At 40.6% G+C, this 21772-nt stretch overlaps 1 protein-coding gene across 2 annotated transcripts in view; it reads right to left on the reverse strand.

The window, feature by feature from the left end:
- Window positions 1–21772, reverse strand: part of ENOX1 (ecto-NOX disulfide-thiol exchanger 1) — a 272529-nt gene that overhangs the window by 4593 nt on the left and 246164 nt on the right. For both annotated transcript variants that reach the window (XM_012805530.2, XM_023513593.1), the window contains one exon: window positions 5459–5544. In XM_012805530.2, coding sequence (XP_012660984.1) covers window positions 5459–5544 — 86 coding nt within the window. The remainder of the gene's footprint in view (window positions 1–5458; window positions 5545–21772) is intronic.

Consider the following 21772-nt stretch of genomic DNA (forward strand, 5'->3'; position numbering starts at 1 on the left):
AAAAAAAAAAAAAAAAAAAAAAAATAAGGTTCTCAGCTAAATTGTAGAACATTTCCCTTAAGATATTTCTATATTATAACAGAAGGAAGATCAAGAAGAAATTTTTTTCAGGTTAGTTTGATGAGTTTTAAACTTTCCCCCCTTCCCTGCCAAGTAACCTTTATGATATTTTACCTTTGGGGATTTTCAAGAGAAATTCAAGAGAAAAATCAATTTTTCATTCTTTTTTACCCCATGGCTAAAGAATTTCTACTTTGCCAATATCTTCATTTACTTTAACTCTGTTTTTTTCCCTTTTTTATAACTTGTCAGCTTTTATAATTTTGTCTTCACAATCTCTTTCACCTTTTCACTGCTCTCTTTGTCTTGAGAACTGAAAAAGTCAGGGAGTCATCACATAAAACCAAGCCCCTAGACCTCACCGGCCTAGCCAGGTACATTTACCCATTTCCTCATCTCAGGGAAGATCCCCTTTCTTGTTTTTATTACCCTCTTACACAGCTGGCTTTTGTTGTAAGAAATTGATAGCCTGTATATTTTTAATCTTTGATATTGTCAGAGGATTCTGCCACTGCTATTTTGTTTTAAGGTTTTCCAAGTCTAATACTTATTCTTTTAGAAAAGATTTATTTGCTACAATTATTTTTTAAAAAGAAAAAGAAGAGAAAGAAAGGAGGCTCTGATGACCAAGGGGCTTGTGTAGTGTTAATTCCACAGGGGTAATACTGCTTGATTTATTTCCTGATTTGCTGACTCGAGTGCTGCCTCCTTCCCAGGCCTCTAAGCACATGTACAAATTGACACAAGCAGACATAAATCAACTTTATCGTCATGACGGCCGGCTCCACATCCCACATCCTCAGGCTGGGGAAGCCCAGTGAAGAGGGGCTCCTGTTTTGGGCACTGAAAAGACACCCGCAGAGGCTGCATCCAGGCTGAGGGGCAGGGCAGCCGGCTGCAAACCAGACGCCCTGCCATGGGATCAACTGACTTACCTGTCAGTGCACTTCTAAGCCTTACTCACTCTTCGCATCCCTGGGCAGAGCATGGTGTCAGCACACACCGACACCTTGCAACAAACATTCATAGGAAGAAATACAGAACGTAGATGGGGCAAGAAGGGAGAGGAGGGGAAAGGAAGGGGGGAAGGGAGGAAAACGGACATGAGGAGGAAAGACAACAAACAGAGGCGAGGAGCTAGAAAGAGAGAAGGAAGAAACTGGGAGAGGACGGGAAGGTAGAAGGAGGAAAAGAAAAAGAAGGAAGAAAAACAGAAGGAAAGAATTAAAAGGAGAAAAATATGAAAGGAAAATGAGTTAAGGGAGGAAGGAAGCAAGCGTGGAAGGAAGGTGGCTAGAATGGTCTCAAGGATCGTGGCTGTATCACCCCCACTCTTCTCTAACTCTTATTTCCTAAATATCTGCCCTGCTCAGTCAAGTGCTTTGTTAGTTTGTGTCTGATTCTCAATTTATTTCATAAATATCATGCCATTTTTTCAAGTAGACTATAAGCTTTTGGAAGCAGAGTTCTATCTTAGCTTTCTTTTGCACCTGGGCTGTCCTCTGTCCTTCTCTGGTCCTGAGGACAGTGCTGGGTGCATGCAGAATAGTGGATTAGCCCGGCATTCATGGGAATTCAGGTTTTTAATCCTGGAAACTTATCAATTTCTTTTGCTCTAGTTGAGCAACTTCCTTTTTGTTCCTTCTGTAGTCAGGTGGAGGGTACTGTTACCTTCACGATCATATGCTTTCCAGAAGTGCTGCAGTATCCAACAAACACATACTGGTCATTATGGGCTAAGTAATCACTCTTTAACATGCCGTGACAGGTGCCTCTTAAGGACAACAGCTGAACACATAAAACACCAAAGACTATTCAGTACACAAATACTACTCAGAGTATTTCACCAACTCTTGCCCTCCAGCTATAGTTTGGGACAGATTGCTGTCCAATTAAAATAGGATTTGAATCTCCTTTGAACCGGCAAGATTTTGTTTCTAGAAGTAAGCATTTAGTACAGAAATGTAAATGATTTTCCCCTCTGGTGGGAAATGCACACACACCCATGAACTCCCACGCTGGTTACTTTACAGTAGTTTTGTGCCAAAAGAGATCTTTCTGTATCCTCCAGCCTCTGTGGCCACATGATACCAAGTCTTGCTTCTCAGAAACAAATCTCCCACTCCGTGGGCCTTGGGAGGAGGGTGCAGGTATGGAGAGGGGGCAACCGGACAGGCTTGAAGAACTGAGCCTTAATCTGCTAAAGAACAAGTCAGCGGGGGGAAGAGTGCAGGAGCCCTCCTCTCGGCTGTAAGACAGGAAGTGTTCATCTCAAAGGCATCTTCTGTGCTCTTGGACCTGCCAACACAGGAGGTGGGGTGTGTGGGCTTGGGGGCTGGCATAGGAGATCCCATGATTCCATAGAACAAACTAATTGATGAGACACCATTTTCGAGGCCATGTGGCCTACTTTGAAGACCTCACCTGCCTGTGGTTAGGGAATGGTTTTCAAGCCAGCAAAGGTTCAGGAAGCCAAGGCCCCTGGCCCTTGCCCTGTCTTTCTCTAAATGAATCTTTCTGATTTATGTCAGAAAATCTTTCTGTCATATGTTCTAACACAGGAGAACTGAGTGAATGAGAGCATGTAGTTCACAAAAGGCCAAGAAGAGACAAATATGCAAATATTATTATCAAGAGCAAGGATAACACTTGACTAGAAAATGGCCTATTATTGGGCTACATGGTTTTAGGGAGCCACGTGCAATTTACATGCTCAGCATAATTTAAATGAATTCCTGCCTTTTCTTCCATCCTTAACCATTCATATACCCACATATGGCCTTTGGGGAAATCCTAATAGTAACAGCTCCATTACAGGGTTGTGTTCAGCCTGCTTTCCTTGTTCTCATCAGCACCAAGGTGGGCAGACTCTAAATGGGGTCTTATAACAATTGTGGTAATGGTGATGCTGTCAAATCTCAAGGAAATGATGGTGGTGTGTGTGGAATTTTTAAAAAGCTGTTGTACTGGAGTTGGCAAATGCCCTGTGTTGTAGCAGCGGACAAAACCCACTGCCTTAATGCAATGTTAACCAAAACTCCATGTGCTGGCGAGAGGGGCTGTTCATCCTGATTACCCAGAGGCAGGTGGATGAGGCCACTCTAGCCGAGAACTGCAGCGTCAGTAGGCTGCCTATGGCTCCAGGATTATGAGACCTTTGGCAGCTGATGAGGCACAAGGCCCCGGTGGATCCCTAGAAGGCAAACCTCTCATTATTTTGTTTTCTGTTTAAGGCTTTCAGGATATGCAATTCCAGTGTAGGGTAATAATTTTCTCTGTGGATTAAAAAGTCTAAATACCCTCTCAGTGTCACTGGGATAGAAAGAACATGTGGTCCAACCTCTGGCCCCCAGCAATTCTAGAGCACTTCTTTGATATGTTTTCTACCCCAGGTGTGAGGAGGAAACTTGACAACTTTCCAGGGCATTTGATTCAGGAAGCAGGTAAGGGGTGTGTGTGTGTGTGTGTGTGTGTATTTCCTTGTGAAGGAAATGCTTTCTTCATCACTTTTTAAAATAAAGTTCAGCCTGTAATGAGATGGAATTCCCTAGACTGAATCCCTTCCAGAGAAGCCTATTGTCTTAATGGCTGGAAGGGCAAGGGAGTTCTCTCTCCCCTGAGGCTAATAAGGGAAAGACACAGATCACACCTGAGCTGTGTCCAGAGAGTAAAATGGAACAAGAATTTCCACCACACCAAAATACATCAATTCATTAGTTATCAACCCCTCCTGCCACTCCCAGAAGATGATTTTATTTAGACACATACACATGCACTTAAGATCATCATAAGATCATTGACAGATGGAGCAGAGGAAACAGGAGTCCTGGAATTCACAGATAAATAACAAGTGGATTCTGTGGCCATTTCAGCTCATACTAAAACAACAACTGCTTCTCAGCAAACGCTTCTCACTTGGGACTTCCAGAAAGGGGAAGAAAAAAATGTCAACAATACAAGGGAAGGATAATAGCAACATAGGAATCATTTCTGGAGGGCTTATTCTGTGCCAAACACATTGGTGCTAGCAGTGTTACATTTAATCCTCCAGGCAAAGGTAGCTGTGAGGCTAAGGGAAGAGGATACTGGGGAAGGGGAGGAAAAACAACCGCAGAAATCCCGCGGAGCTTATTATGACAAAGTAACATTGCACAGCAGCGTCCTTCTCATTTCATCTGAGTTTAACCCCCCCATTTTCTATTCCCTCCCTATGCATGTGAGGGGAAGCCACAGGGAGAAAAACACACACAGTTCTGAACTTGAAGAATTGATCTGTCTCCTAACTTCTTTTACCCGACTTTGGTCTACCCTATTGTAAAGAGGGATGAATTATATGACTAAAAAATACTTTTGTTCCAGATGATTTCTCTCAAAGGGGAGGAAGTATTAGCTCCATTTAAGAGGTCAAGCAGTTCTGGCATCCTGTACTTGTAAGACCATTTGAATCAAAATTAGTGCACAATGTAGTCATTTAATCCACGCTAGCCATTGAAAACTCCGAATGACTTGTTAAGTGTCTATTCAGGGTCACAAAACTACGGGTTATAGGTCCAGTCATACAAAGTCTATGCACTTCGGTGCACCCTATGGAGGAGCTTCTAGTTCCCTTTTCTTTCCTAGTGGGAAATTTAGCAGGCTGCTCTGGGGCTTCTTATCCACCCCCTTCCAGAGCTCCCCCAGGCAGTACTGGTTAGTGACATCATTTTATTTCCACAGGACCCCTCTCATTGTTCACTCAAATTTGATATATAAATAGAGTCTTTTTGTCCCCTCTCTTTTGACACATGAATACTGCAAAGAGCTAAGAGTGTAGCTAATTTTCAGATGAGAAAAACTGAGCTTCAGAGAAATGTGTGATGTCTGACGTTGGGCATGACCCTTGAAGGGCACGCCTGAAATATCTTTATAGTTGCTTTTTCCAGTTAGAGAATAATGTTGAAAAACAGCTATTAATCCAGATTTCTTTTCGGGAGTCGTATGAGATCTTTATATTATTACAGGTGATTTTTCCTCTATTGTGTGAAGTCCAGAACATGGACTCCTGTAAGAATATGGTGTAAGGATAGGGCTCTGTTAGCCACACTCACCTGCTTTCTCCCTTGTTTGGGAAACTTTCAGGCTGACTTATAATTTGAAATCTCTCATAAGCTTTTCTAATTAATTTGGCATCTGCTGAAAGTCATTGTTATTTGAGATAACGGCTTTTCTTTCTACAAAGACAAAAGCAAGTGAAAAGACGAGGACTACCTGCCAAAAACGGAGGTCCTTGCAGAGGAGGAGTGCTGATAAGCCTCTATCCTCTCTTACATCCCAGTGCAGCTCCCGCAGCGTCCACCTGCAGCCAGCGATCACACGCTGCATTTCAGCAATGAAAGTTTACTGGAGAAAAATAATTTACCTTGGAGTCCAGCTGCTGCATGTATGACCAAAGATATTCTATGTTGGCTCCGAAAGGATGGACATGAAGAAATGTTGATATGATGCCTGAATTGAAAAGACAGACAAACATGGAAAGTTATTTAGAGGCAAACAAGAGTCTCAACTAAATAATGCCACATAACCACAAGGACTGTTTTTGTCAGGCTGAGTTATGGTCTTGCCATTTCTAAAAGCACCCAACAAGCATTCAATAATAGCACATTCTAAAGACAGTAATAGTAACGTGGCAAACAGAATACTTTATCCCCTGGAATGACAGTAGTTAGCAGAGCTGGAATCTGAGATAATAGATAGATGAATAAAGGTATTTCAAAACAAAGACTCCTGGAAGCATTTCAACTACCAATTTTATGCTTGATTTACCAATATAAAATTGTAGTTATTGGAAGGCTAAAACTACCTCTTTTCTTTCTCTACATGGACTTTGCAGGATGAAAATGGCTCATACGGCTGTGTCACAAATCACACCACCTCAGATTTTCCTGATAATTATAGTTGCTGGTTATGAAAAGTATTTAATTTGTATTTCCCCTAACTGCCACTGAAGGAAGCACAGATTCTTTCTGAAACATTTGCTGTTTGCCCCTGGTTGTTAGTGTTTAATGGGAGCCAGCTCACCCTCCCCTGCTCTCTGCTGTAATTTACAGGATCATTTTAAAAGGTCTGGGAATGGACGGTTTGGCTGGAGTTTGATTATAAATCAGAAGGCCTTTCCATCATGAGAATCAACTGTCAACATTGTATTGACAAATGAAAGGCTGGATGCTGGTGTCAGGATAAGGTGCAAAGCATCACCTTCCTCTCCACTCTGCCCCAGATCTGAAAGCAAAACGGGGATCATGAGGAAATCGACTGCATGGGCTGTATGCTGCTTTTTAAGTAGTTGTGCTCAGACTGACATTTTTTAGTTCTCTTTAAAACAGGTTTTGAGATGAATTAAAGCTGAGGCTAAGTCCTCATGTTCTGTTCACTGTGAGCTTTGATGCCTTGTATGAATGTAATCAGAGCAAGCACAGGTGAGCACAGCATTCTGTCACGAAGTCACCCTATAATATAACTGAATTGGTCTGTGAAGGAGTCTCACTGCCTCCTGCTCTTCTGTGTGGTCCTGGGGATGCTCTGGGATAAGTGTCAGTTTTTAACCAGTTCACAGGAGGACAGAGAACTGAAGGGTCTAGACAAGCATCTCTAAGATCTGTCCTCATGGGAGGTTCTACAAGGTTTTCAGAGATTTGTAGTTAAATGAGGAAGGTAGAAATAACTCTTACATTTCCCTTTAAAGGTAAAATCTGTTTTTAGAGACTGACCTGATCTTCCTGCAATAACAAAGAACTACCATTTTATACTGAGGATATGTTCTTCCTTTTTTTTTTTTTTGCTAAATGTCCTTCTTTTATGAAACAATGGCAATGGTGGAAGTAATGATGGTATTTTTAATAGCTTTAAGTGGCAAAAGAGCTACTTTTAACATAGTCAGGTGGCACTATGTCCTCCCCCCATTATGTACCTATTTCTTTCCTACAGTGTCACAGAACATATTTATTTATATTTTAATTGTAGAGGCCTGGCAACTACTTCCCTGTGTCTAAAATCCTCACCTCTGCTAAAGTAGCCTTGTAAGTAATTCTGTTACTAATAAAGGCTAAAACATTAGACGCTCATGAATGATTTCCTTTGACAAATTAGAACAAATTGCTGTTTGCCCCTGGTTGTTTGTGCTGTTTAAAGGAGCCAGCTAAACTATCACTTTCATTTGCATTTCTTTAAGACTTTTTAATTGACATGTTATAGTTGTACATATTTGGGGGGACTGTGATATTTTGACATCTGTGTATAATGTGGAATGACTGAATCAGAGTAATTGGGGTATCCATCACCTCAAACATTCATCTTCATGTTGGGAACATTACAGCTCTTCTTTTCAAGCTATTTTGAAATATATAATTAATTATTGTTAACTACAATTTCCCCTCTGTACCACGAAATACTATAGCTTATTTCTTCCATCTAACTGTACTTTAAGTGAGAGAGTGAGAGCTCGATTACAGTGTGTGTGTGGAGGGAACTGCTTCTGTTTCAGGAGGGTGATAGGACTTCACCGTCCCTGTTCCCATGTCCACTGCTCCCCACAAAGAGCCTCCAACAAGGGGCAGGCAGACTGTCCCCCGCCCATGCCACTGAGAGGATGAGAAGATGGGGGGGAGTAACAGTCAACTTTGACCCTGTGAGCAGGCAGCGTTGCTCCTAGTGGGAAGCCTTTTTCTTCTCCCTCACACAGGGGCCTCCCAGGGAGGGCTGCTGCTCCTTGACAGCGAGGGACTCAGAGGTTGGAGGGCACGGCATGAGGGAAGCTATGATCCTCTCCCAGGTTGGCTATCTGCATGGGCAGCAGGCTGCTGCGCCTGGCCTTGTTTCCCACTTGCATCAGCATAGGGAACAGGCAGTGGGGCTGAGACTGGGGATGATGATGACACTGAAGCCTTTGGGATGACCAGGGTGTGTGTGTTTCCATGGGGCAAGGAGGCATCTCAGAAGGTAGATGGATTTAACAGTCTTACAAGTTAACCATCCCAGGGGCCCAAGGTGGAAGAAAACATTTTTCACATTTAATATCCCTACTGGATGGAGACTCTTTCATATCCTGGGGATCACCCACATCCTTCCTTCCAAGTGTCTATGAGATTGTGATGTCAACCCACATGTCTTCAATAGGATGAAGAAAACAAGTCAGAGGATGATGGGGGTGGGGGAAGCTGGGAGAGAGGCCAGTAACGCTCAGCCTAGGAGGTAAGATGCTGACATAGGAAATTTAGGGACACCAGAAACGGGAGGACCTAGAGTGGCCCCTTTGTCACCTCTGTGAGTCTGACTACCCTACTTGTATCTGTGCCTATATCCCACGGCCCCTTAACCCTCACCCCCAATCCTGGGGCTGCTCCCCAAGGGACCCTGACCTTTGTTTCTGTGTTTAGAACACAGTGTACATTCACAATGAATATATAGTAAATGAATTTATTTCCCATAATTGGAAATAGCCAGTACACTTGTTTAACATTTCTATTAGTCCATTATTACTAAATGGGGATAAATTAAAACTTTAAATATTTCTACAAGTTGTAATTGATGATGTAATACTCTTTCAAAAATCTGATAATTTGGAGAGATTCTTCATCTTAACCCATCCTGTTATGGATTTAGGACAGAATAGCTTGGATGTTTGGGGCATGAAAAATTTTCCTCAGAACTATTTTGCTCATGAAACTAAGGGGAAAATTCTCGCAGGGTTTCTGTATGCCTTTCTAAAATCATAATAGAAATCCTGACACAGACTTGAATATCTTTAGAAGGGTATTCAGAACCATCTCAGTGGTAGCTGATATCAAGAAGCCATTAGCTTTTCGCCAGTAACTACTCATGGGGTCAAGGTAGGTAGTCACCAAAAGGCTTCCCAAGCTTTTCCTTTGGATGACAACCCAATTATCCAGTGTTGCTGGAGATACAGCAGAAAGCGAAACGTTAGTACCTAGCCCCTCCACAGCCCCACTTCCGCCCCTGTCCCTGCCCATCCCAGCAGCATCACAGAAGCATCAGTCACGCCACCTGAGAAAACACAGTTTAGGCACTGAGTTTCTGGATCAGATTCAGATTCATTTGGGTGTGTGTGTAGGGAGAAGTTTCCTAAATTAACAACTAACACCGCTTTGTGGCTTCTGTAAAGGAACCGGGATATTCCCTGGGAATGGATAAAAGATACCTGTAACTCAAAAGCTAATGAGAATTGCTACAAACCCAACAGATGGAGACCATATTACAGTCCTCTGGGAGGGACCTAAGGCCGTGGTAAAATGAACACTAGGAACACAGGGTGGGAGGAAAGTTAGCTGTTGCTGAATTGATGGATCTCAAAACAGACCCAACAATTGGGTCTTGGCTGTTTCCATGGAGAAGTAGAGGGTCTCTATATTTAAGAAGTGGTTTTCCCAAAGTGGAAAATACAGTTGTAAGTAGCTAACTTAAGATCAACTTATGTGCACATATGGAAGCAAAACTCAACAGAATTCAAGTAAGTGGGGAGGAAAGGATGGGTAAACTCACATCTAATGTGTACACTGCACACTTTTGAGTAAAGGGCACACTTAAAACTTTGACTTATGACCTAAAATACACAAAAGCAAACTATATAACCAAAACATGGATACTCCTGTAATATCCTGAAATTTAAAAAGAAAAAAGAGCAGAGAAAGATGTTAATACTACTTTTTTTTTTTGCACATCTCAGAGTCGTAAGACCTACTTAAAGACACACAAATTTGCTCTGTGCAACCTGTGGCAAATCTCTTGTCAGGGAATCCCATTTAAACAGGTTGCATAAGAGGATTCTGAGCTTTTTCTATCAAAATTATCTAGTTTATTCCCACATTTATACCTTACTAAGATCAAGGGGGCAACATTTAATTAACCAAATAGTACTCGATTTTTACTGCTTCATTCACTTCCTTTAGTCATTTAAAACACTTAGTGGCAATGAGGTGGCAAGGTGCTAGGGACACAGCATGGTGTAAGATAGACAAGGTTTTGGGTTTTCTGGAACTTTTATTCTAGGTGGACAACACAGATGATTAATGTAAAGATTAAAAATAAAGAAAATGTTTTCTGAAAGTGCTAAGCACAAAGATGGGAACAAAATAGGAAGGATCTCTCAAGCCTGAGTGGCATGCTATTCGTACTGGGTCACCAAGGCATCTATCTGAAAAAGCAGATTTTTTGGAGTATCAAATGAGAAGGAACCAGCCACAGAAAGCCTGGGGGAAGATTATTCCAGGTCAAGGCCACAGACAGTGCAAAGGCCCTGAGGTGGAAATGAGCGGCAGGAACATAGTGGGTTGGCCAGTCATACAACAGATGTGTAGAGGTGAGTGGGAGCCAGATTCTGGAGGACCCTGTATACCAGAGTCAGGGTTTTAGATTAAATTCTAGATGTGGCAGGAATCTACAAGAGGGATTCTAAATAAGGACATTATATGAAATGTTTTAAAATTTTCTGTGAAGCTGCTATATGAAAAATAGACAAAAAACTGGGAGTCCAGTTAGAAGTGTTTGCAGAAGACCTGGATCTGGACTACAAGACAGAAATGGACACTGAAAGTAGAGCCAATGATCACATGTGAATGGCAAAGGATATGGGGTTCAAAGACCAGACCTCAGTTTTTGGTCTTAGCAACTAGGTAGGTCCATTTTCTGGATGAGAATACTGGGGAAGGGGCACATTAGGGCAGGGAAATGGGAATCAAGAATTCTGCTTTGGCCTTATTAAAGTTGAGGTATCCATTCGCATCTAAATGGAGGTATTAAATGGCAGTTGGAGATAATAAAAACTTATGAGTCAATGGCAACAAAAGAGATTTAAAGCCAATATATTCATTGAGATTACTTGGTAGAGAAAAGCTCTCAAGAGTGAACCCTGAAGAAGCTCAAAATTTAGAGGTCAAGCTGAAGAACTTCATCCAAGGAATCCGAAAAGGAGTGATCAATAAGAAACAGTGATCATAATGGCCGAGAGAAGGTATTTCCAGGAGATGTGAGGATAGCTGCCAGATGGAGCAGTTGAGAAGTTGGCAATCAATATGAAACTCACTGGGGACACAGATTTGGAAAAGAACAGTTTCAGCATGAGGACATAAGCCAGACTGGAGGGGAATGGAGAGAGAGAAAAAGGAAGGGCATGGAAACCCACCACGGGTGACGCTTCAGAAGAGCTGTGCTTTGGATGGAGGCAGGAAATGAGCTGTTGGTTGAAAGAGGTCATGGGATCAAGATGGGTTTTCCTTCTCTTTTGTTTTAAAGGTACAAGGTAACAAGTTCACATTTATCAACACATAAAGCATATGGTACTCTGCTTACACACAGGCTCACTGTCTGCGGGGTAATGAAGCTTTCATAGTAGTTCCCATAGAGGTTGGGTGCGGTGGCTCACGCCTGTAAACCTAGCATTCTGGGAGGCTGAGGCAGGTGGATTGCCTGAGCTCACAGGTGCAGGACCTGCCTGAGCAAGGGTGAGACCCCGTCTTTAAAAATAGCTGGGCATTTTGGCAGGTGCCTTTAGTCCCAGCTACTTGGGAGGCTGAGACAAGAGAATTGCTTGAGCCTAAGAATTTGAGGTTGCTGCGAGCTATGACGCCATGACACTTTACCCCGGGTGACAAAGTGAGACTCTGTTTCAAAAAAAAAAGTCCTCATAGATTGCAGAGTATTGAGTTGAAAAAGACTATGTAATTCAGTGGTTCGCAAACTTCCTAATGCTACGAGCCTTTAATACAGTTCCTGTGAGTCATGACCCATAGGTTGAGAACCACTGATCTAATTGCTTCTTGGCCCTGGCTAAGATCAACTGTGAGAAAGGCCATCTAATCAAACCTCCTAACTTTATACAGTTGGAGGACTTAGGTCCACATTGGATAAGTGATTTGTCTTTGATTGCCTAGTGGATCAAATGTCCTAATCCACAAATACTCAGAACCCCTCTCCCCACTTTCTCACAACTCAGGGCTGCTCAGGATTGACTGAGTATTGTGGTTTGTCACAGGGCTGATCCCTCCCACTCCCATTATTTTGTTTCTATGAGCTTCTATTTTAAACACTATATTGGTTACCCGATGAGAACAAATTATCAATTTGTACATTCAGTTGGGCCAGCACATTATTCTCCTTGAATGGCATGACAAATGGAATCCTATCAGAATATACTCTCCTTCCTCAGGCTGCCTGGAGTCTCCTTCCACACTTTTGGTGTCAAGCTGTAAAGTTTGAGCTGAGGTCACTTTTCTCTATACCTATACCGGCTGTCAGTCTCCTGGGAAACTTCGGAAGACGCTGGGGCCTATCAGCTCACTGAGGAACACTGGGATCTCCAGGGATCCCGGCAATATAATGAATAGCTGCCTACAGACACAGTCATATCTTGCCAGGAATCTTCAGAGACCTGACCATCAACCAGCCTGAAATAATCTTGCTTCGTGCTGAAGCCATATGAAGGCTCCATGAACACTGAACTGGGGAGCCAGCAGGGAAAAAAGCCACACAGAATCTAGTGTCCCACTAAGCCAGAAGTGGACAGTGGTTTGTAGGCAGCTGTGGCACCATGAAGCACTCATGGCAGATGGAGACAGGCAAGACTTGAGTGGGTAGGAGCAAATGGATCAAATGCTTGTGGCCTAGACAGGGTTCTAGGGATTCCTTCAAGCTTTAACTTTCCAAAAAGCAGTTTGTTACACTTATTTGGTGAGTACAAAACTTTATCTCGTATATTTGGTCAGTTTTTATTTTGTTTTTTAATATTTGTCTATTTGTATTATTTTTCCAACTAAGCCACTGAGGCTATATTTGGGCCTTTTAGCAAATTGTTACTTGTGTCTGAAATGCCCTTGAAATACCTTCTGAAAATGCCCTTGAAAAGCCTTCTGAAATGTCCTTATCCACCCAGTGAAACTCTCTACATCCTTTAGGACTAGCTCAATTGTCTTTTCTTCTGACCAGGCATCTGCAGCAAACATAGCTCCTTCTCTGTAGACAAATCACATTTCATTTAAGGAACTATTTTCTTTGTTTCTATCCATGAACTTCTTGAGAAAAAAGATCATCTTACCACCACCTTTAACACAGTTGTTGGTGTACGACAGACCGTAGTACCAGAAGTGCCCCTTGGATGTTAGTTTTGCAATGAACAGGTTACCCAGGTAATTTTTTTCTGCAATGAAGACTAATAATTTTTATCATAGGCTCTTGACAGATGTTTGCTGATTTATTGATCATCCGTGCCTTGGAAGTCAGATTTAGGTCAATGGCTCATTATTTACGGTCAGCAGCTTTCAAAGAAGAATACACACTTTGGATTATTTTTTTCAGGTACCTCCTAAATATAGTCTCAACTTCATTCACTGAAAGCACCAACAAGTTATCATTTAATCTTCTGTAAATGCATTTTTCCATATTCCACTCATTTGCTTCTTCATACCCATGTATTAGAGGGAACATAACAATTCTGGTATGTTGTAGTGTTGCAGTTGTGTGAACATGGGTGAGATGGTGACAGTGATAGAAATGGTGGGGCTGGGGAGGGTGAGAAAGATGTATAGTAAGAAGCATCTTGGTGATCTACACTGTGTATCTTGATCTGCAGAGACATCAGCATTTATAATAAAGTTTGCCCGATTATTATGAGTTTGAGAATCTCAGGGGACCAGGAAGACTTTAAGGAAAAGCTGCTTTATAAATAGCTACAGTTGTCGAGAAGGTTCTAACTATATCTGGATGGGACTGACAGTGATGGCTATCGCTGATTGGGTGTAAATCACAGCTTCTGGGATTGGAATTTATTGTGTCATTATTAAAAAGCAGGTGAAGAGTATTAAAACTGTCTTGTAGGGGTAATGGGTTTAAGACGGCCAACTAGACACAAGTGGTATGTGCTTGCTCCATTGAGAGGAATCAGAGTAGTAAGCCAATTCTTACACTTTGAACAGACTATCTAGGAACAAAGCTAGCATTCATTAGGGAAGCTACAGCACCAAAAGTGGGTTACAAGAGGAGGGTCAGGGCAATTTGCCTGGCCAGAGACTAGCTAAGAGCTAGGAGCATGTCCTGAGTGTGGACAGACAGTAAAGGAGAAGGCCCTAGGACTCTCCTTTGCAAGATGAGCTTTTACAATGTTGGCTACAAGAGAACTCCCCCAACACACAGTTCTTAGAGCAAACATAGGGAACTTCTTAGAGACTGTACAAAGATGTTGCTCTAGAAAGGGAACCCATGTGGAATTCCGTAGGCATCCAAGTCTAGAGCAGCTTGAGCTGGGTACCATTCCTCGAGGTGAGACACCAGGCAACTCTGAGCATACCTGCAGCCACTGAAAGGCTCTGAGGAGGGACAGAGGAGCACAAGTGCTCTCATGCACCTTTGGGAAAGTCCCCAGCACCTTGCTATACGCTCCTGTTGAGACTGAGACATAAGCAGACAGCATTTTCCACAGTTTCTCAATCATGCTGCTTGTCGGGATAGGACCCCAGACTATCCAGAATCAGGTCCAAGGCACAATTTTGAGATTTGATACTGGTCTCCAACTTACCCTTGGGCTGACTTTGGGTTAATGTGGCTCCAGCCTTGGACTGCCTGGGGAGAAGAAGGGAAACTAGGCTTTCTTGCACACATCTGAGATGGTGCCTACCATTCTGTAGTGGTTACTGTGGGACTGAATATTGAGCAGGAGCAAATCACACTCTCCACAGTTTCCTGCCATCACAGCCTAAAGGGCCACAAAAAACCTACCCTCTCTAGTCACATGGAAAAACATAATTTTTGGAGTTTGAAGCCAGGCAGTATCCCACCCTTAGGCTGAATTTAGGCTGATGTGGTGAAGTCTCACCCAGCTGAAGAGGATAAGGAAGCCTAAGCTCTCCTACACATACCTAGGGCAATTCCTACCACCTTTCTGTAGGCTGCTATGAGACCAAAACACAAGTGGGTGGCACTCCTCCCAACCAGTTTGCCCATGCTATTTGCTTAGAAGGGTTCCACCTTCTCTAGTCACAGGGTCCAGATGCCAGGTTGGGAGGAAGCTAGGAAGTGCCTTGCCCTTAGGCTAAGTTCAGGCTGATGCAGATGTAGACCCACTAACAACTAGTTTCTGAGCAAGCCATAAGGAGGCCCAAGAACTGGTCCCCAGGACATGGCAACACTCCTGCTAGCATAAGCTGTTCTGGGTATAAAATCAGGCATTTTTATCCCAGTGTTTCTAACCACTGAGATCCAAAGATTGGTTTAGCTACTGTTCATATCTCCAGCAAAACTTTACCACAGCCTCAACTAATAACTGTACCACCAGCCACCAAGGAAATCAAAGACACCACTGACCTTGCATACTGCCTAAGAAATCATACAAATATCACATTACCAGAGGCACCCCAAATCAAAGCCAAAGTGTTCTACTCAACCAACGATATATACTATATATATATATATCTTTAGAAAAAACTACTCCTCTTCAAAAACAATTTCAAAATATTGAAACAAATGACTGCTAAATTGGATGAACAGAGATCAATGCAGGACATAAGAAATGTGAAAAAGCAAGAAAATATGACAACATGAAAGGACCACATAATTGTCCAGCAATGTATTCTGATAAAAAACAATTCCTCATAATGCTAGATAAAGAATTCCACATACAATAGAACCTCTCTAAGTTTACCACCCAAGGGACTGTAACAAACTGGTCAACATAAGGAACTAGGCCTATTGTACTGAAACATACATGTGGTGCATGTCCAGTCTATGAAAATTAGGTGAACTTAAGGATAAGGTCATGGTAGGGAGGGAGTCAACAATGGAGGTTCTACTACACTGATTCTAAAGGAAATCAATGAGATGGAAGATAAATCTCAAAACTAGTACAAAGACATCAGAAAATTAATTCAGGATATGAATGAGAAATTTATGAAGGAGACAGATATCATTAAAACAAACAACCCCCCCCCCCAATTCTGGAGCAGAAAAATTCAGTGCAGTAAATACAAAATTGAAAGTGTTAAGAACAGACAAGACCAACAGAGAAAAGAATCTGAGAACTTGAAGACAGGTCTTTTGAAATAATTCAGTCAGACAAAAATAAGTAAAATGGAATAAAAAATAATGAGTAAAGCCTAAGGTATCTGGGACATATAGTGACTACACTTACCAATTGTTGGTACTCCCAAGAGAGAAGAGAAATCAAAAACTTTAGAAAACCTATTTAAGGAAATAATAGATGAATACTTCCTAGGACTATCAAGAGAGTTCAACATTCAGATACAGGAGGTACAATGCTATCCCCAGGCAAATACATTGCAGAAAGGACTTCACCATGGATAATTATAATCAGAATGACTGAAGTTGAAATAAAAGAAAGGACTTTAAAATTAGCAAGAGAAAAGTATCTAGTCTTCTATTAAGGAAAGCCCAACAGACTAACAGCAGACTTCTCAACAGAAACCTTATAGGCAAAAATAATGGGATCCCATTTCAAAGTGGTAGAAATAACCTGGCACCCAAGAATTCTATATCCTGACAGAATAAGCTTCATAAATGAAGGAGAAATAAAGTCATTCTCAGAAAAACAAATGCTGACAGAATCTATGCCACTAGACTGGCCCTACAGAAAATGATCAAAAGTGTCATGGGCAGCACCTGTGACTCAAAGGAGTAGGGCGCCAACCCCATATGCTGGAGGTGGGGGGTTCAATCCCAGCCCTGGCCAAAAACTGCAAAAAAAAAAAAAAAGGTCTTAAACATGGAAACAAAAGTCAATATGCATCATCATGAAAACACATGGCCTAGTAAAATAATGCACAAAGGAGAAAAAGAAAGGCACTAAATGGCAATAAAAGTTCAGCAAAGTACAAAGATAAAAAGAAAAAGAAACAAAGAATTAAAACAACTAGAACACAAGTAGCATTATGACAAGAATAATCAATGTCATATATCAATATGAAGCTTGAATATAAATAACTTAATTTCTCTGCTTAAAGATACAGATTAGCAGAATGGACAAAAATACATGATTCAACTATATGTTGTTCACAAGAAACCCACATCACCCATAAAGATACATACAAAAGTAAAGGGGGTAAAAAAGATACCCCACAGAAACAGAAACCAAAAGCAAGCATAACTAGCTATACTTGTATCAGCTAAAACAGACTTTAAATTAGAAAGAATAAAAAAGGACAAAGCAGGTCATTGCATAATGATAAAAGGATCAATTCAGCAAAAGGAAATAATGATCCTAATATAGATGTACACAATATTGTAACACACAGATGCAAAAAACAAAAAGTATTAGAACTAAAAAAAGAGATAGCAATACAATAATGGTGCCAGACTTCAACACCTTACTCACAGCCCTAAACATATCACTGATACAAAGAGTCAACAAAGAAACACTGGACTTTAATTAGACTTTAGACCAAAAGAACTTAACAGACATATACAGAAAGTTCTACCACAAACCTACAGAATGTATATTCTTTTCATCAGTACATGAAACTTTTTTCAAGTTAAAAAAATGAGTATACATCCATGATAAAAACTCTCAAAAAATTCAGCATATGGGAAACATACCTCACAACAATAGAGGCCATATACAACAACCAACCAACATCATATGAATGAAAAAATGCTGAAAAATCTTAATTTCCTCTAAGAAAAACTTCTCATGCTCATGGATTAAAGGAATAAACATTTTTAAAATGTTATACTGCCCAAAGCAATATATAGATTGAATGCAATTCCTATGAAAATAGTAAGATTTTTCACAGACTGAGAAAAAGAAATTTTAAAATTAATATTGAACAAAAAAACAGCCTGAATAGTTAAAGGCACAAAAGTTGAAACATAGATCAATAGAACAAAATAAAGAACCCAGAAGTGAAACCATATATCTACAACCAACTGATTTTCAAAAAAGCAGACTAAAACACACACTGGGAAAGGGACACATTGTTTAATAAATAGTTCTGAGAAAACTGGATAGCCATATGCAAAAAAATTAAACTGGGTCCCTATCTTTCACCATATACACAAATTAGCTTAAGATGGAGGCAAGACTTAAATGTAAAACCTGAAACCATAAAAATCCTAGAAGAAAATCTGGAGAAACTCTTATGTACACTGACCTAGGCAAAGAATTTATGACCAAGACCTCCTAAGCAAATACAATCAAAACAAAAATAGACAAATGGGACTTAACTAAACCAAAAAGCCTCTGCAAAGCAAAAGAAATAATCGAAAGAGTAACAGACATTCTATGGAATCAGAGTAAATATTTACAAACTATGATCTAAGAAAGGACTAATATCCAAAATCTATAAGGCATTCAACTCAGTGAGAACAAAACAAACCATCCAATTAAAAGTGGGCAAATGACACAAACAAACCTTTTTGAAAAAAAATACAAACGACCAAGAAATATATGAGAAAATGCTCAAAATTATTAATTATCAGAGAAATGCAATTAAAACCACAATAAGATACTCTATCTTACTGTAATTAGAATAAACCATTACTAAAAAGTAAAAAATAGGGGGTGGCACCTGTGGCTCAAAGGAGTAAGGGGCTGACCCCATATGCTGGAGGTGGTGGGTTCAAGCCCAGCCCTGGCCAAAAACTGCAAAAAAAGAAGTAAAAAATAAAAATAGATGTTGGTGCAGATGTTGTGAAAAGGAGACACTTACACACTGTTAGTGGAAATGTAAATTAGCATAACCTCTATGTAGATTCCTCAAAGAACTAAAAGTAGACCTACTATTTGACCCTGTAATCCTTCTACTAGGTATCTACCCAGAGGGAAATAAATTATTATATAAAAAAGACATTTGCAGTCACATGTTTATTGTAGCACAATTTATAATCATAAAAATATGGAACTAACCTAAGTGTCCATCAACTGATGACTGGATTAAGAATGTGTGTGTGTATACCCCTCCCCCATAGGGTACTACTTAGCCATAACAAAGAATGAATAATATCTTTTGTAGCAACTTGGATGGATTTGGAGGCCACCATCCTTAGTGAAGTAACTAAGAAACAGAAAAATAAATGCAGCATGTTCTTACATAAGCAGGAGCTAAACTATGGCTACACATGGGCATATAGAAAGGTATAATGGACATTGGAGACTCAAAAGGGAGAAGGTTCAGAGGGGGTAAAGGATTAAAGATCACCTAAGGGGTAGCTGGGCTCATGCCTGTAATCCTAGCACCCTGGCCTAGGAGGTCGAGGCGGGTGTATTACTTGAGCTCAGGAGTTCAAGACCAGCCTGAGCAAGAGTGAGACTCTGTTTCTCTTACAAACAAAAAACTAGCTGGGTGTCATGATGGGTGCTTAGCATATAGTACAGGGGACCAGCAGAAGTAGCCCCAGCTACTCGGGAGTCTGAGACAAGAGGATTGCTCAAGCCCAACAGTTCAAGGTTTCTGTGAGTTAGACTGATGCTACAGCACTGTACCCAGGATGACAGAGTGAGACTGTCTAAAAAAAAAAAAAATTACCTATGGAGTACAATGTACATTACTCGGGGGGCGGGGAGAGTATACCAAGAACCTAGACTTTACCACTATACAATATCTATATGTAACAGAATTCAACCTGTACCCCTAAAATCTACTTGTAAATAAAGCAAGAGAAGGTAAGAGTGATACAGACTCAAGAGTTATTCTATCAGCACCTCTTCAGAACTATTATCTTATCAATAAAAAAATTTGATCTATTCTCCTTCATGACAACATCCAACCAAACACAGCTCTGAAATTTTGGCTCTACATAGTAAATGTTGATTCATTTCTACCCCAAACAACTGCAATGTATGCCAAATTTAACATGTGGGCCATATGTGAAATGAACTAGGAGTTCTGGCACTGACACTAGGCAATGTCAACCTGATCTAATGTGCAGTTACTATAAAGTTATGAAACTTAAAATGCTACCTTCAATCCCCTGTAAAAATTGAATTCCTTCGTGTTCAATTATATGTCAACATGTCTGCACAGGTATTGATTACAAAATAAATAATCTAGAAATTGCAATACTAAAGTTCTTTCTAAGGGTCTATTTTCTCTACTTGAGTTGGAACAATTCAATCTCCATTAATTGTCAAGAAGGAAGTTTGGCAGAATGACTGAACGCTCAAAAGAGTCAGGATCCAGATATGCAATGTTCCAAATCACGGTATCATTGAAATCCCAGTGATTCTCTCCAATAAATACCAACTTGTATGTCTTGAAATAAAAACTCCAGTGGTCATGAGAATGTCTGGACAGAATACACACTTTTGCCCAGATAAATTAGTGCCACAGGTAATTGCAAGTAACTAGGATAGGTCATTGTTTAGGGATTTGTAGCTTCAGTTTTATACTCTCTATAGATGGAATTCATTGAAGAGTTTACTAATTTTTCATTCCCATTCTCTTCCAGGCAATCAAGTTTTGTGCCAATGTCCCTTTCTTATATAATATTTTACGTGCCCCCAAGGAGTGTTGACTCATCTGAATATATTGGCATATAGTATTGAGGGCCAGCAGAAGTAATACCCTTTTGTGCTTGAGTGAGATACTGTTATATTACCAAATCACATGCTCATGATTTTGTAATAAAAGATTGGTATCGATTGGTATACCAGCTCATAAAAATAGGCATTGTTTCTGCTGTTATTTGTGCACATAATTCTGTAACATAACAGGCATCACTTCTGCCAGACCCTGTATATACTGTAACACTCAGGTGTGATTTAAGATTTTGCCAACTAATATTTCCAAGTTGAGAGAGACTTTCTTCTATGCCCTTGGTATTTTAGGCTGGCTTAGAGCATGCCCATTGTGTCCTCTGCATGGGTTTAATTATTCCCAGCTCTCAGGGGAACTTTGAAGAGTATTCTCGTCCCCAACAGATATTATAGACAGTGGTTCTCATTAATGTACAATGTCCTAAAACATGTCATTTTAAAAATTTTGAAGTAACTGATTTAAAAAAAGTGTGTATATGTATCAATAATGTGTATATGTATGTATAAGTGACTACTAGTGACTACTACATACATAAGACATTGTTAATGAACTGTATTTCCCAAGTAGAATGTAAAAGGGAAGCCTTCTTTCATGAAAGGAAGAAAAGACAGTAAAGATCTGGAAATAGAGACTCACTCCCATTTTTTTTAACCTTCAAATGGTTAGCATTATTCACACTTAAACAGGGAGGGACAGCATTGCAGGTTTGATGTGCTCTGTGTATACCCTAAAAGCATTAGGGGGGAAATCACACCTTTGTCACACCGAGTGAAAGAGAAACAGTTGTCAGAATTGGACATCTTTTCCAATAGAAGAGAAATCCAGTTACCAACTACACATGGGTTCATTTTAGGTTCCTGGAACTGACAGCACATCAGCATGTCTTCTGAGACTTGGGCATGGCATGTTATTACAGCTGTATATCATCAGAGAGAAAAAAAATAATTGGTTTTCCTTGGAGTATCTCTAAGTTGATGTCATATTCAATAACCCTGTAGTTGAAAAATCTATATATGATGGATGAAGTTTGGACTATCCTTTGAGTTTAATTCCTCCTGTGCCAGCTTCTGCAGGCCCTGGCGTACCTGTCATTTTGAGGTGAGCACATGCAGTATTTAGAAAATACAACCAGGTATCTCTTTTGCCAGATAACGAACTACAGAAGAACAATTTGTCTCACATGTACG

This window comes from Otolemur garnettii, unplaced genomic scaffold (assembly GCF_000181295.1).
Source record: "Otolemur garnettii isolate 467f Iridium unplaced genomic scaffold, OtoGar3 scaffold00043, whole genome shotgun sequence".
Taxonomy (NCBI): Eukaryota; Metazoa; Chordata; class Mammalia; order Primates; family Galagidae; genus Otolemur; species Otolemur garnettii.